The 17,964-nt window shown below is 32.5% G+C and overlaps 1 protein-coding gene across 3 annotated transcripts in view; it reads right to left on the bottom strand.

The window, feature by feature from the left end:
* Positions 1-1,866: 1,866 nt before the first annotated feature.
* Positions 1,867-17,964, bottom strand: part of LOC143225599 (synaptotagmin-5-like) — a 133,169-nt gene continuing 117,071 nt past the window's right edge. For all 3 annotated transcript variants that reach the window (XM_076455326.1, XM_076455327.1, XM_076455328.1), the window contains 4 exons: positions 15,826-15,972; positions 13,339-13,649; positions 11,537-11,657; positions 1,867-3,530 (listed from right to left, as the gene is read on the bottom strand). In XM_076455326.1, the coding sequence (XP_076311441.1) occupies positions 3,229-3,530; positions 11,537-11,657; positions 13,339-13,649; positions 15,826-15,972 (881 nt within the window). In that variant the 3' untranslated portion in view covers positions 1,867-3,228. The remainder of the gene's footprint in view (positions 3,531-11,536; positions 11,658-13,338; positions 13,650-15,825; positions 15,973-17,964) is intronic.

Here is a 17,964-nt window from a genome sequence, read left to right as displayed (position 1 = left end):
TAAATTACCACATAATGACATCTGTATGTTAACAGTGGTAAATAATAGTATCCTGAAATGCGATTTAACAAAACTAAATCATCACAAGTTTTGAACTTTGTTTCGTTAACGTAAGAAATTATTAAAATGAGTTGTGAGCATAGGTACATTTCCACAGCTTAAAGACATAATTTTAAACTTAAAACAAAATTCATGGTCTATTAAAAACGGTATTCAAGGAACGTTTCTTGATGAACTTTAACTTTGTGTTAAGCAGTGGAAGGTTAGGTTTCGGTTTTAAATTGTTATAAAAATAACATAAAGTCTTAGAAACATGGATTGTACTTGCTAGTTTGCTACTTGCATACGAACCTAAGATATGTAATGAATTACATTTAGTAGTGTGTGTGTTTTTCAGTACCTGGCCACAATTTATTGTACATGTGTTGTTTATATTTTAGTAGTTACTGGCCATAATTTCTTCTGTATGTAGTTTTTTTTCCTGTTAGTGTGTGTGTTTTCTAGTATCAGATCATTTCTAGTTAGTGTGTGTGTTTTCTAGTGCGAGTTCATTTCTAGTTAGTGTGTGTGTTTTCTAGTATCAGATTATTTCTAGTTGATGTGTGTGTTTTCTAGTATCAGATCATTTCTAGGTAGTGTGTGTGTTTTCTAGTACCAGATCATTTCTAGTTAGTGTGTGTGTTTTCTAGTGCGAGTTCATTTCTAGTTAGTGTGTGTGTTTTCTAGTATCAGATTATTTCTAGTTGATGTGTGTGTTTTCTAGTATCAGATCATTTCTAGGTAGTGTGTGTGTTTTCTAATACCATATCATTTCTAGTTAGTGTGGGTGTTTTCTAGTACCAGATCATTTCTAGTTGGTGTGTGCGTTTTTTAGTACCTGGCCACAATTTATTGTGCATGTGTATTTTATATTTTAATAGTTACTGGCCATAATTTCTTCTGTATGTAGTTTTTTTTTTTTTTCCTGTTAGTGTGTGTTTTCTAGTACCGGATTAGTGTGTGTTTTCTAGTACCGGATCATTTCTAGGTAGTGTGTGTGTTTTCTAGTACCAGATCATTTCTAGGTAGTGTGATCATTTCTAGTAGTTTTTTTCTAGTACCAGATCATTTCTAGGTAGTGAGTGTGTTTTCTAGTACCAGATCATTTCTAGGTAGTGAGTGTGTTTTTTTCTAGTACCAGATCATTTCTAGTTACACCAGATCATTTCTAGTTGTGCATGTGTAGTTTATATTTTAATAGTTACTGGCCATAATTTCTTCTGTATGTAGTTTTGTTTTTTTTTCCTGTTAGTGTGTGTTTTCTAGTATCAGATCATTTCTAGGTAGTGTGTGTGTTTTCTAGTACCAGATCATTTCTAGGTAGTGAGTGTGTTTTCTAGTACCAGATCATTTCTAGGTAGTGAGTGTGTTTTCTAGTACTTGGCCACATTTTATTGTATATATGTTGTTTATATTTTAATAGTTACTGGCCATAATTTCTTCTGTATGTAGTTTTTGGTTTTTTTCCTGTTAGTGTGTGTTTTCTAGTATCAGATCATTTCTAGGTAGTGTGTGTGTTTTCTAGTACCAGATCATTTCTAGTTAGTGTGTGTGTTTTCTAGTACCAGATCATTTCTAGTTGGTGTGTGTACCAGATTTTTCTAGGTACCTTGGCCACAATTTATTGTACATGTGTAGTTTATATTTTAATAGTTACTGGCCATAATTTCTTCTGTATGTAGTTTTGTTTTTTTTTCCTGTTAGTGTGTGTTTTCTAGTACCGGATCATTTCTAGGTAGTATGTGTGTTTTCTAGTACTAGATCATTTCTAGGTGTGTGAGTGTGTTTGTACATGTGTAGTAGTACCAGATCATTTCTAGATAGTTTTGTTTTTTTTCCTGTTAGTGTGTGTTTTCTAGTACCGGATCATTTCTAGATAGTATGTGTGTTTTCTAGTACTAGATCATTTCTAGGTAGTGAGTGTGTTTTCTAGTACCAGATCATTTCTAGATAGTGAGTGTGTTTTCTAGTACTTGGCCACATTTTATTGTATATGTGTTGTTTATATTTTAATAGTTACTGGCCATAACTTCTTCTGTATGTAGTTTTTGGTTTTTTTCCTGTTAGTGTGTGTTTTCTAGTATCAGATTATTTATAGTTGGTGTGTGTGTTTTCTGGTATCAGATCATTTTTCAAGCCATAGGGTCTTTATAAGGTGGTAGTTAATCCTAGTTTTCGTTGGTTAAAAATAGTCCAAGAGTTGATGGTGGATGATGTTGACCAGCTATCTCGTCTGTCTAATACCTGACCATCATTTCTTTACTATTTTATCTGTAAAGTAGTAACATCTGTAACTCTCTGTATGACTTGATTTATAACTGTATGACCTATAGAAGGTTTTCATTCGTTTGAAACTGCAATATCAACGAATGATATTGATGGGGACCAAAAGTTTTGCTCATATTTGTGAAGAGATATCCGTAATGATATCTTTCAGTACATTGTTAACGAAAACCCATGGAAAATTTTGATAAGGCTAAAAATTGCACGTTATATGATTGGTTAAGAAAATTAATTTTATATTTAGCGTTAAAAAAGTTTTAAACAATTTCTTTTTCATCTTTTCTGTGGATATAATTCAGATTTCATCACTGAAGGTCATAATTTTATCTCAAAATTACACTCATCATTTAACGAGCATCTTTGTTGTTTTTTTTTGCCTACTCATGTGTCGTGAGGGACAAGTACCCGCTGAAATCACTCTGAGATACGCGTACTAATAAAATAAAATCAGCAAATCATGTTTGCGTTCCTAAACATTACCATCATTATAACCTCGAAGATTTGTCATGCATTAACAAAGAAAGTCAAAGTTATGTTAACATATGAAATCACAAAGAAATCAAGTAATGGGTGATAAAACGTATATCTATGTAACTAGGTAATTATATCGCCGCCAAAATTCACGTATAAATTAGCTACAGATATAATAGTTGGTGCTTCAAAAAATGCATGTTAAGTTAACGTGTGTTTAGTTGTTACTACTATAGGGTATCGGAATAACCGCCAGAGGGATGATTATTTGCCATGATGTCCTGTTATTTTTAGTATACAAGTCAACAGTACTTGGTTCCAGGTCTGCTTTCCTGAGAATCTTATCTTGTTTATTCGACAATATTCAATGTCCTATACTTTACTTCAAACCACAGTGGTCTAAATTTCAATAAACCATTTTTCCAAGGACTGCCATCATATGTGTAATCCATGCCACATAGCGACTGCCTTACGAGGATTGTAAAGCATGTCTTGCCAATGTGCTACTCCTCTCCCATGTTCATTCATACCAAGAATACAGGTTCCAAGAAGAGGCATGTTGCTATGGTGACAGTTCATTACGCTGACCATTAGGCTACAGTGCTTCAACCCATCTTCTGAGATGTCAAAGCTTAAAGCTTCGTTCCACACTGGGTTGTTTGTAGCTCGTTTTGTGGTGGTTTTCTTCTTCTTCACCTTTCTGTCTCCATACACAAGAGAAACTTTCACGTAAGCGTCTAGATAAAAGGAAAATACCTGACATCAGAGACGTATTGAGTGATTACAACTCGAAGAACCAGAGTTTAGACACACAGTACCGTACTGAAATACGGGTTCAACATAAAACTTACATTTATTTGTTAAACTTTAAAATTTTACAACTTTTTTTTTCCTTCAAATAGCTTTTTAATGTTTTTATTTTTAATAATGTTGTCCGGACACTTACTTCAAAACATTATTTACTATAATGATTCAATTTTACTTCCGTTTCTTACGCAGTAAAAAATAACATATTTTCAAAGCAGTAAGTAATTTACACAAAATCATCAGTTGTGTTTTCTTTAGGTTATTTCTGATAATATTTAGCTTGTATACACGTATATAACATCACTCCTAGAACTGAATTTAAGTGAATTTAAGCTTCGTTATTGGTTTCTTTAGCATTTTGGAATATATTTTTCTGACCCGTTTTATTTGTGTGTTCATGTTAAATTTTGTTTTTTATTAACACATTTTGTGTACATATTTGTTAGAATTTGATTGTAATACTACAGTGTTTTAAAATATACACCCGTTTTGATCTAGTGTTTATTTTTAATATTCATTTTTATTTTATCACCAGCTGATTCAAATTATTCTATTTTATACAATATTATTTCGCTTTGTTGATTTGTGTAGTTTGGCGTCCGTTAGTTAAAGTTACCTTTTCTCTAATATGGTAATACTCAGAACTTTTTTTTTTTTTTCTCGTCTAGTTCTCACAGTTAACTTTGCTTGGCAATTTACTTAATGATATGAACATTTCGTGTATTTTGTGAATTATAATCACGAAATCCATAGAATAACTTGTCTTACTTGTATATTTTATACATATAACATGGTATATATTTTTGTTTACCTTCATAATGCTGTTAATGTAAACCATTAATTCAAAAACGTTTAACATTTATGCTTTTTCAGTTTATGTTGTTTTATCATAAACGTATTTTTAAATACAGTTGTTCTAACAAATTTTTGCTCTACAAAAACTTACTAATATTTTAAATAATTCTAGGGCATTTTGAAATAGCATTAAACTGTTTGAATAGCGTCATATCCTCCATCAATCGACCAGCCTCGGTTAATGCTGTTAAAGTTATTCGCAGAGAAAAGAACTTAATTAAGCTTAACAAAACTTTTAGTTTATTTCACAAATCAAATAAGAAATAACTTATATTATGGAGACAAATTCTGGCTGTTAAGTCTTTGTAAGAAGAAATATACGGGTCCATACGTTTGTGACTTTATACTGCATTACATTATTAAAACATAAACATTACTTTTTGAAAATTTATTGATCAACATTTATGTAAGATATTTTGTACGTATTTAAAGTAAAAAAAATAATAGTTAAAGATTCATTGTAACTTTTCATCATTAAAACAAAAGAAATCCTCAGTAGCCGTGGCTTGTTTGTATTTTGAATTTCGCACAAAGCTACTCGAGGGCTATCTGCGATAGCCGTTCCTAATTTAGCAGTGTAAGACTAGAGGGAAGGCATCTAGTCATCACCACCCACCGCCAACTCTTGGGCTACTCTTTTACCAACGAATAGTGCGATTGACTGTCACATTATAACGCCCCCACGGCTGAAAGGGCGAGCATGGTGTTACGGGGATGCGAACCCGCGACCCTCAGATTAGGAGTTGCACGCCTTAACACGCTTGGCCATGCCGGGCCGTGGAGCCGCGGCGCTTGAAACTATTTTAGGCAAAATTAGAGTAAATTAATCTACAATACCTTTTTTCTCTCTTTTAATGAACTGTATTCTTGAATTTCAGGATTACTGAACGTGGGATACGGGTATAGTTGATTCGATTTTATTACTCATCAGGATCTCTGCTAGCTTACTCTCAAATTAAACTTCTTTTAGGTAGGATTAGTGTAAATTAATCTATGCGGCATTGAAAGTGATCATATACATTAATCACAAGAGTTTGACCTTGTAAGTTCAAAACTGTAATTAGATCTGAAATCGGTCAAGAGATTACGGAGCTATAAGCACAAGGTTTGTACTTGAAAAACTCACACTCGTTTTATAAGCTGCTGCGCTATAGGTAAAAATTGTGTATCTTTCACAAATAATGTTTGTATGTTCACTGTTTGAAATCTCAAGTTGCGATGGTTTTATTGTCTTGAAATTTATACATGTTTTACAATACGTTGACCCCGAAAATTACACCCATGTTTCTTCAGCACGTACAAAATTTTCACGAAACGTCATATGTACTTTTACATGAGTGAATCATTTTCATTAAAACAAGGCATATGTTATTATGCTTAAAATATTGGCGTCCACGTGGTATAGATTTTTCTAGACCAATCGCGATACAAGAGTTTTATCGATCGTTCTAGAACCCACGAGAAACACATCGCTAGTATATAAACAATTAAAAACAAGCCGATTGACGTGTCATATCGGGATAGTATTTGTTTGTACATGAACTTTGACATTTTATTTGTTTTCAATATTATTTATTTGTCGCTTTGGCAACAAGAGGTTGTATACATGATCCAAACGTGTTCTGTTATATTTGTGGTAAATTTGTTGTAAAGAAACAAAGGCAAAACATTACAGAATTTGTCAAAAAAAATATCCCGCGTATTTTGGAAGAAAATATAAAGACCAAGACAAATCTTGAACTCCGCACAAAATTTGTACCGTTTGTGTCGAAGAGTTGAGGCAATAGACTAAAGGTAAGGAAAAAGTTCTTGTCTTTTGGAATTCCAATGGTCTGGCGTAAGCCTAAAAACCACAGAGACTTCTGGTATATATTTTGATCATGTAACGTACAAGCTACAACAATCGAAATAAAAAGGAAAATTCTTATCTGAACCTTTCATCTGCTATAAGATCTGTTGTTAATGAGCATGATGTACCTATTCCAGAGGAGACTCTTGATATAGTTTATCTGATTCTGCATCTAATGTACATAGAAATGATGGCTGGTATTATTTTTCACCTCAAATGTCTAGAAAGGTTTCATCAAAACATTAGGTGAGGAGGTATCATGGAAGGTGGAATATCAGCATGATAGCTGATTATTGTTGGTAATTGAAACAAGATGCTCCAGACACAATACGTAAAAGAAAGGCTACAACACGTAGTTTGGAGACTAAAAGACATAGATTACCAGAAACATCAGGACCAATGAAAATACATATCTGCTTGACATCAATATTCTTTCTTTTTCTTTAATTTGTTTGTATTTTGTTAATAAACATAATAATAAAAAATGTTTATTGTGGTACCAAATAATAATTTGATCTAAGTAAGTTGTTTCTCGATTTGTAAAAAAAATAATAAAATAAGGTGATAGAAAAAGAATGAATATTATCTTAGAAATATGCGTAGCTGAATTATGAAAAATTCGTTATTAATACCCAAAGTTTAAATTCGCAGGCCTGTGTTATTAATACACGTATTTTAAGAATAAATACCTTAATGCTACCAATTAATTCTTCTGTGATATTTAGCAGACATACTATATAAAACACCATATTTTATATTATTATCAAAAATTGTAATGTTTGTACTTTCTCAAGGTTACTGGGTAGGTGTGGAAGTCCTTGAAAAAAGATTATCCCTATGACGACTTAGGATGAATTTGTTTGTTTGTTTTGAATTTCGCGCAAAGCTACTCGAGAGCCATCTGCGCTAGCCGTCACTAATTTAGTAGTGTAAGACTAGAGGGAAGGCAGCTAGTCCCCACCATCCACCGCCAATTCTTGGGCTACTCTTTCGCCAAGGAAGAGTGGGATTGACCGTATCATTATAACGCCCCCACGGCTGAAAGGGCGAGCATGTTTGGTTTCTTACCAAAATATAAAATGACAATTTCGATTATGAGGAAAACAAATATATATAAGAAAAATATTTATATTTATTGAGTTACTATTAAATGTATCAGATATGACATTTAACATAGTTTTTATCACAGATGTTTAAATTGAACATATATTACGTAGATCTGGATAATGAGTTGCACATAATTAAAAAATATAGAAATATTTTAATTTGACATAACTTAAACTTTCTTTCTGTAGTTATAGCTCTTCGAATCAGATGCTAAACATATGGTTAATTCATTGTTCTTAGACTTTTTACTAATTTTGTTCTGACAATGTCTTATAAAATTGTAAGTCATTTTGTGTAGAACTGATGAGCAGCAATATTAGTTAACATGTAAATCAGATTTTTCAAGCCCCAAATATTATTTGATTGGACCTTTCCTTTTATTTTACTATATTAAATAAGTCATTTCTCTCTGTTTCTGTTTGCTCATGATATTAAACGTCCCTTATTTTGAATTTAAAATTATTATGCTTACAATTTTAACTATTTCAGATTCTACTGTCTAGAAATATAGGTAGCTCATAAGCCATATTTTATCTTGAAAATTAGGATTTCTTACTTAATTGTAACCAGTTCTCTCTTAAACGACAGCCTTGTACTGTACAAGCTTGTTAAAAAAAAGTTGTTGTTTTTTGCGTGGGTATTTTCTAATCAGAAATTAAGATTTTATCATTTTTTTAAGTTTGGTCTTTCATATTATTTGTAACATTTAACTGGATATTGTAGTTTGGTGAGTAGCACTTTCCTCGTTTAACAACAAAGCAATATAATTGTTGTAACAGATTTAATGTTATACGTTTATTTTAGTACTTATATTGGTTTATGTTTGATGCATGTGACGTATATTGTTGGATGTGTATTTCACAAGTCCCGTCTGTTCTCTAAATTTGTAGATTTTCGAGAGCAAGAATCAACAATATGTGGTTTATGAAGATACTAGCATGTTTTCGAACACTGTTAAACATTCGAGTTTCACGCCTTAAAGTATTTCAACCGACGCGCTAGAGACAGAATAGAATATTATTGGTCAGCTACTAGTTTACTACTGTACTACTGTAGTCTCAGAAACTATAATTGTGATTAATACTTATTATTGGGAAAACTACAAAATTCGATCAGGAACTTTTAAGATTTCGAACATTACGAACCATTCAACTTTAAAAAAATAACTTCTAACGTTAGTATTTCTATGAGGGCATTAGATATGTATCTTCCTCTGTGAAAAGTAAACTTGTAAACCGCGTTAGGCCGAACAAGAATAAAACTAGCTGGCATTCCCGTCCAGTGAAGTATAGCTGTGTATTAACATAAAAATGTGCGCTTCGTTGATCTGGACCGTCGATAAAATCTTAAGTTTCAGACCAGATAGAAGACTAAATATTGTTTATTAGTTTGTAATTTTTTCTATAAAATAATTATTTGTATTATCTATTTGTTATAACCTTTATTATAAATTGTATTATTGTTTGTATACTTGAAATATATTAGTGTTAAGAAAAAAAATTGTGTGTATCAATCTTGTTGACAAATATCATAAATTTGATACAAATTAATATTCAATTAACTTCTAAATTAAAACGTACGTAATATAATAACTTGGAGACTCGTCCGAGATAAATTATAATACATAACAGTATGATAACTTTACTTGAACTTCAATTGAACATGAAAATACATTTCACTTACATAACTTTGTTAAGAAGTAGGTACTGGGTGTGATCATATAGTTAATGTCCTATTGTGACTCTTTGCTCTAAAAGTGTGCTTCGCACTCTAAAGAAACACATGCATTATAAGAGTGACTGTCAGATCTCTATTATATCAGACAAAAGTTAGAGGCTGGTATTGTTTATTAATTGTCTTTCCTGCTCTCTGTCATTTCAAAATCTGGAAGTATTATATTGAGACAATAATATTTGTAGCTTTGTGTGAGGTTCTTAATCAACGAGACAAGTTTTAGACAATATGTTTATTGATTAAGTTATTTAGATTTATCTAATGTTTCTTAGTGTGCTGGTTTCACTGGTGATACCGATATCCTCTGTGCGATAGTTATTATAAAGTTGATTTGTGTCAGTCAAAATTTATTCTGAAATTTTCTGCAGAACCAGGACAGTTAGGACAGGGGGACGGAACTTAGCAGATGGACATGCTAGTACTGCCTGTGGCACATGACTGGTAAGGACCGCTTTATGATTGATCGAGCAAATTTTTGATAGCTGAGTAACCTGTTATTTTTTATTTCATATTATTTCTCCTGTCAACAAAATCGGATAATAAATCGTAAAATATAAAATTTTAGGAAATTAATTCACAAATTCATAACGTCGTTTACATTTTGTTATTTCAGCGCGAAAAATAACAGAAACTGACCAATATGAAAACCAACCATAGGAGGTGCTTGTAACACGTTTTGTCGAACACAATTACCTTTATTCCTATTATTATCTTTGTAATATCAACTTACTTTTCAAATCCTATATAAGTTTACTCTAGCGAGTTAAACATAACTAAAAAACACCCTACATAAAAAACATTGTTTTGTATACATTTTAAATTAATCATTTTCTATTTTTGCCTGCCCTCTAGTGGGACAGCGATAATAAAATCCAAGGAATGATTCCAACGCTGTGAGCACGCACATAACCAGATATGGAGTTAAACAATGTTACACATATCAGTTTCTCAAAAACATTTTGATTAAAAATGAGGGAAAAATAAAAAATCTAAGTATTTATCTATACACTCTTATCATATTGCATTTAAACAGGATATTCTCAATAATTTCGAAGAAGCTTTGATAATTATTTTGTAACTCACATACGAACAGATAGTGCATAACATATAGGTTACTGATCATAGGTGGCGCTTCATAAATTCATTTGGTTAATGAAAAAAAATTATACAATATTATTTTGAAATTAGAATCTAAAACCACTTTCAGAGTACTCGAAATTCTTACTGCCCAGGAGTCCAACCAATATCTGTCCTCCGAAGTTATGATACTAGTGCTTTCGCATTCCTTTTGTAATATTTCATTGTTTTAATGTCGTAACGATATATGTGTATATATTTTGTAACGTATCTATAAACACATTTACTAAGTAAATGATACTAAATGGCTCTTGAGGAACTAATCAATCAGTTCCGTGTGTTCGTTATGTATTTCTGATAAGGACTCATCAATCAGTTCCTAGTTAGCGTTATGTATTTCTGATAAGGACTCATCAATCAGTTCCTAGTTAGCGTTATGTATTTCTGATAAGGACTCTTCAATCAGTTCTGTGTGTTCGTTATGTATTTCTAATAAGGACTCATCAATCAGTTCCGTGTGTTCGTTATGTATTTCTGATAAGGGCTCATCAGTCAGTTCCGTGTGTTCGTTATGTATTTCTGATAAGGGCTCATCAGTCAGTTCCGTGTGTTCGTTATATATTTTTGATAAGGTATCATCAATCAGTTCCGTGTCTTCGTTATGTATTTCTGATAAGGACCCTAAGGCCCAGTAACAATTTCTTCATTAGGTTCAAAGTCTGTTCTAACAAATGCGATATTCTAACATCTTAATTCTGAGATTTATACAGATACATGTTTGAATGAGATTTATACAGATACATGTTCGGATTATTTCTTAAGATATAACTAGAAATAAAAACAAATTAATGTTCAATAATTCTTAGTAAATATATTGCAAACACAGGTATTAAAGCCTGTTGTTTCTACTGGTTTCCATTGGTGTTAGATACACTTCTAAAAATGTCAACTGTCCGTGAAATTCCAATAAAACAATAAATGCATTTGTGTACACCTATCTTTCACTTACACTGTTCAATCACTTACATTATTAAGTTCTATGTTAAAATTTAGTTCTCATGTTACCTCACCTTCAGGGTTACATAGACAATAATGGTAAATATCCGTGAGCTAATAATGTAGTTTTTAAAATACATTACACAACAGACAAATTCAGTCACTCACAAAATAAAACTTACTGCTATTTATTACTTTTAACGGTCACACTGCTTTGAGATAAGTATTCTGATGACTTATTTTCATCAGTCATAAAAAAGGAAAGCCTGCATTATATCGTATGTAGAAAGAAAAAAAGTCTAAAAGTTGGTTGTTTACCAGGAAGTTCTTTCGATTCTTGTGCCATTAAGTTCGAGGCTTTGAGAACAACCACAGTTAGTCTGCCAGCAGAGGGCAGGTAGCTAAGTGATAATAAGATTTCTGGTCTGTCACACGACACCTGTAGAAAGAAAAACACAACAACGTTCTGAAAGTCTAAATATTTCAGCTTTAAGAACAAATACAAATAAAATTAAATATATTTTAGAATAAACAACAAAAATTACAACACAAGAATGAAAATGTTACACACACACACCTTGGGTACACTTTTTATCTATTTATTTTTTGCGTAATTTTAGCTTTGTTACTACTACAGGGTGGCCCGTAAGTCCCTACCCATCCATATGTTATTATGTTATATTCAATAATACTAATGATGAGTTGAAGGCAACTGTTACCGCGGCATTTGGAACAATAACCCCTGCTACGTTGAGGAAAATGTCTCACAGAACATGGCGTCGCATAATATTATGCAGCGAGAATGAGGGACAACATACAGATACACTGGATACATAAGGTATATGGATGGGTAGCGACTTACGGGCCACCCTGTACAAAGCATTATAAGTTGCAAGTTGTCGGTTACACCTTGTTTTTTATATTAAGGACTCGACAAACGTCGAAATCTAGATTCCATTTATATTTTCTCATAACAGAAACATAAGAAATAATACCATTTTAAACGCAGAGTGTATCTTTAATGAGGCTAACTGTGAATACAAAGTTACTAGTTGTGAAATCGAATATAATTAAGAAACAATATCAATTTTAACGCAGAGTGTATCTTTAATGAGGCCAACTGTGGACTTCAAGTTATTAGTTGTGAAACCGAATCTAAAATTTCAAGTGTTAAAAAAAAAGTTACTCAAATTAACACTGAAGTAAATTAGTTTACTATTCGACTATTTCTGAATGCGGACACACACATATAACTTGGGTATTTGTTATTCTTTTTCCAATACACAGTGATCTGTTATATTTATTTCGATTCAAGCAGCTGTTCGAAGTGGTACATATCAGTCATCTTCTCTTATCATCATTTCTTCTTATTATTCCGTGAAAAATACAACATTTTAAATAACTTAAGCCTTTCTCACTAGATAGCAAGATGTCTATGTATCTGTTGTATAAAAAGTTAACGTAATAGTGGAACAGAAGAATATGTAGAATAACAAATATGAATTCGAAACAGAGACGTAGCACTTGCTACCTTTAGTTAAAGTGTTTGTTTCACAGTCACTCTAGTGACTCACCGATGGGTCTGATGACTTATGACGACAATAGTAACTTTATACTTAATTACAAAGCAAAAGTTGCCTAAAAATTGTTGTCTTTATATCCAAATTTGTACGAAAAACAAATGCTTACAATCTGTCTGTAAAACATATTCGTATTTTATGTTCTTTCGAGTTATATTTCAACTTTGTCTTTAAGTCTTATTCACAAAAAATGGTCCAAAAGCGCAAATTATCAGCGATTTGAAATATCCACTTCACAGATCAAAACCTTATTACCTATTATTTAAACTGTAGGTTTGCAGTTTGATAAAACCTATAAGTATTAAAATATTTTATTTTGACAATATGTTTTTTTTGCAATGTCTAGAGCATAATTTAATTATTCCTAGGAAATTGCTCTTAAAAATATACATATTTTATATAATAATATTTTGTTCTTATTACATTACTATATTAATATTTCTACATTTAAGCTATGGAATACAGTTGTATTTATTCATTAAAATCTTCCATTTATGCTAAACAATGAATTTCTTTACGTGTAAACGCTTTGATCATTACCTTGTTGGTTTTGGATATTTCGCTCCAAACCTCTGTTTCCGTGGTCACATCAACATCGCACATTTTCACCCGAACTTCTCCAGTAATGTCATTTCTGGAGAATCTGTCATAATCAAAAACTTGAAGAAGCAGGATCTTCCCCGGAAGATCGTCAAACGAAACCGGAAACTTGAAGACTTCGTCAAACACGGGATCTGATGAGTTGCGCTGAATTTCTGTTTGCCTCGCTTTCGTATCGACTTCTGGTACCAAGGTAACTTTGACGTAAGGATCGTTAAAACCGTTCTCTGATATTGTTCCTAAGTCTAGAGCTAAAAACAAATTGAGCTAATTAAGTTAACAGCTTCCCAACCATAAATAACTTGAATTATATTTCATGCTAAAACGTGTTTATAAGTGTTTTCATTACGTATTAGAGAAAATATTTTTTTAATGTAAATAAAAAATTGGTTTGCTAGTTTGTAACGCAGGAGAAACAAAACAAAAACAAACATGTATAATAAATACTGTTAGTTATTTCGTGTAGAATGGCCAGGTGGTTAAGGCACTTAACTCGTAATCTGAGGGTCGTGGGTTCAAATCCCCGTCACACCAAACATACTCGTCCCTTCAGCCGGTGGGGCGTTATAATGTGACATTTAATCCCCCTATTCGTTGATAAAGGAATAGCCCAAGAGTTGGCGGTGGGTGGTGATGACTAGCTGCTTTCCCTCTTGTCTTACATTACTAAATTAGGGACAGATAGCTTTGCGCGAAATTCAAACCAAACCTTGTGTGTGAGGTGTATTCTTTCGGAAACATAAAACAAATGTCAAGTTGTATTTAAACACATTTCTATAAAACAAAAGATTGAAGACTAAATAACTCAAATAAGATTTAAGACTTGGTTTAAAATTTAACTTTAAAAATAAATCCGGAAATGCTTAATTGCAATCAAACGGTTTGTCGAATATAAACAAGCCTTGTTTGCCTCACCAATTTTCAAGTAATGAGAAATAATGGTCCGAATTGGCCTAACGATTAACATTCCGTTGTCGCAAAAACGCACTCCGCACTTTGAGGTCGTAGGTGCGTTTCAAGAGTGACGGTCAAATCCCACTGTTCGATTAGAATAACGCAAGAGTTAGAGGTGATTACTGTTAACAAGGTGCCTTTCTTCTAGTCTATCAATCCAAATTAAGGACAGCTAGAGCAAATAATACTTTTGTAGCTTAGTTCGAAGTACAACAAACAACACATATGTGTATACCGTTTTTCACAAACTATTATTCATGTGTCACTCTGTTACAAAATTTTCTTAATGATTACGTTTTGTTTTCTATACTGGTTTCTCATCTCAGTTTCTTTCAACAGCTGGAAATACCCGGTTTTTCAACCTATTTATTTGTTGGGTTTTTAAAATAAAAATTATGTATACGTGTGTTTTTCATATAATACAACTTGTATTAATTTTAAATGATGCTCAAATTTGTTCTCCTTAATATTTTATAAATCTAAATATCTCGCCTACGAATACATGTTTTAATTCTATTTAAATATTTTACATTTCATATGTATATACACACAAACATACATCGAGTTAAGCCTTTTAGTGCAATAATAAGATCCATTTAAAGAACAAATTTGCAGGAATGATTTTAACAGCAGCTACTTATTAATCTATTTCGAGTTAATTGTGGTAAGCCATTAGAAGATAGGTATTTTAAATTCCTTTTGATTACTGATTGTCTGATTGATTATTTGGAATTGAGCACAAAGCTACACAGTAGACTGTTTGTGCTCTGCCCACCACGAAATCGATACCCGGTTTCTAACGATGGGGAAACTTATGTGGAAATATGTGGGGAAACTTATTCCTTTGTCAATGATGCAGTGTAATGTGGAAATTCGAATACATTTTTTGTTACATTTTATTCAGTTAAAAACGCGAGAGAGTCAACTAATTTGGATTTTTACTCTAGATCCGAGTAGAAAAGAAAATTCTTCGTGCTTTGAGAACATAAGTGCATTATAAGAATAGCAGTCAAGTCCCACTGCTCGATTACAGCCCAGCTGCCTTCCCTCTATTACATAGTTTAAAATTGGAAACTGCTAGAGCAGATAACCTACATTCAACATAAATAAACAAAAATGTCAAACTTTCTTTTCTGTTCCCATGGTAACTGCTACTTTTTCTGTGGGCTTGAGTATTTACACGTTTAATATCACGAGCCATTAACAACATTTTGCATCTGTTCCAAAAGCTTGTACAATAATATTAATAAAACTAAAAAAGTAGAATACTTTCATTGAATTAGTACTTTAAAAATAAAGTACGTTACAAAATCTGAATGCGAAACAATGAACAATTATTTATACTGTACAGCAACAAAAAGATATTTTAAAAAAAGGTTATTGTAAATATAAATGCCAAGAGATGGCGCTAAATACATCATTTTCGTAAAATCAGTCTGATGGAATATCTATCGAATGAATTTTTAAACACACCTTCAATAACATGGACGACAAAGTCCGATCGATTAAAGTCGTACTTCAGTCGAAAATGTAGCCTTCCGTATTTAGCCTTGTCTTGGCTGTCCGAAGACTGTAGAAACACCATATCTTTCTTTTTGTAAAGGTCAGGTTGAATGGCCCCTAGCAAAAGAAGAAAATATAATAGTCAGGCAATTTAATACAAAAACACCCTTGGTGGATTAATGAAGGTCAAAAGGGCGATGTATTTAATCAAAACATCAAACTATCTTCACGTTCTGACGACTCTGGTGCGGTGGCTAAACAGATTCTACAGAAGTGAAGAAAATACTAAGGTTAAAAATAGTTTAAAAATTACGCAAACTCACACTTATGTTTTCTTCCTCATTGAACTATACTACGTACTTGAATTATTATTTTTAAATTGAAATATTAACAGTGAGCATCACCTATTAAGATAGTGTGTAAAGATGTGAGAAGTTGTAGGTTTAAGCACTACTACCACCTTTTTTAAATTTGTTTTTCTCCTGAAACATGTGAGGCTAGCAAAATTTAAATTAACTCATGCAGACGGGGTTTGGGTCTTACTTCCGTCGGTTTGTTTGTTTGTTTTTCAATTTCGCACAAAGTTACACGAGGGTAATCTGCGCTAATTGTGTTCCTATGGAAATAAATAGAAACTGAGATTAAGACTACAGCGAAAAGACAAAAAGTTAAGAAACGGAGAATCTATTCATATAATCACTGAGTCTCAGGGGGACTTCGTCCCTAATATTCCCCATTTAATGGATCTCAGCTTAAAATCTCCCAATGGTGGTGACACCTTTAGACACTCCGCGTGTAAGGTTATTTATATTGTGTCATCATTGCTGTTGATAACGAATGTTCAAAACAAAGATTAAAAAGCCTGGATTTTTGACAGTTTTACACGTAAACGTTTTGACTATTTTGTTTGATACTAACCGAAACGGCCCGGTATGGCCAGGTGGTTAAGGCACTCGACTCGGGTCACGGGTTCGAATCCCCCTCACACCAAAGATACTCGCCCTTTCAGCCGTGAAAGCGTTATAAAGTGACGGTCAATCCCACTATTCATTAGTAAAAGAGTAACCCAAGAGTTGGCGGTGGGTGGTGAAGACTAGCTGCCTTCCCTCTAGTCTTATACTGCTAAATTAGGGACGGCTAGCGCAGATAGCCCTCGCGTAGCTTTGCGCAAAATTCAAAACAACAAAACAAACAACCCACATATGTAATTGGGGAAATATCGCTCTCAAATTTAAACGTTTACTCGTAAGGTACCACATGTGAAATGAAGATAGCAAAAACCTAGGAGCAACTACGAATACTTCAAGTTTTAACGTTTCACATATAAAGTGCCATAATAATCATTTTTTGATAAATATCGATAATTATTCTTCCAACTGTATTTAGCTTATCTTTTTTTTTTGTAAGTTAACTGTTATAACTTCCATGTTAATTAGTTTGTGTGAAATGTATCAGAAGTTATTTTTATTATTAATACACACATTTTCACATACATGTTAAAGCATAATGGCTTTAACTAACGTGGAAAACGAACTGACTATGTCATATAGTTCTGGATTTAGAAGCAGGCGAGCCAGGTTTGTATTTTTGTCGTACCATAAAATATCTTCCGTACTTTAATATGCGATTCATTACAAGAGTGCATGTTAGTCCTTTATAGCCGCTTGTAACTAATTGTGTTTCTTCTAAACAATAGTTTAGAATTACAAACGGCGGCCTTAGTGGTGTTGCCATAGATAAGGAATTCGAATTTACCAGAAAGATTCATTTGAAGCAGTAAGCATATTAGCTAAGCTTTTAAGCAACAAGATTACGAAACCTGAAGCTCATCCTATGTTACACCGTAAGCCTAAGGCTTATCATGCCGAAGGTCGGGTGTCAATAATTGCATAGGTACAGAGTAAATAGATCATTGCATAGCTTTGAGCTTAACAGCAAAGAAACAAACAAACAAAAGAAAAAATCATAATAAAATCCTGTCTAATATTCTAAAGTAAAGTGGATTCTTTCAAAAGTTATTTCAATTGCATGATACCAATGTTGGTTTCAATCACGTGCCAACATAATCTTGTATGATTATTAATTAGCTAAGTATTGTTGCTTATGAGA

This window comes from Tachypleus tridentatus, chromosome 9 (assembly GCF_004210375.1).
Source record: "Tachypleus tridentatus isolate NWPU-2018 chromosome 9, ASM421037v1, whole genome shotgun sequence".
NCBI classification, from domain to species: domain Eukaryota; kingdom Metazoa; phylum Arthropoda; class Merostomata; order Xiphosura; family Limulidae; genus Tachypleus; species Tachypleus tridentatus.
This window is presented reverse-complemented; position numbering and strand designations above follow the sequence as displayed.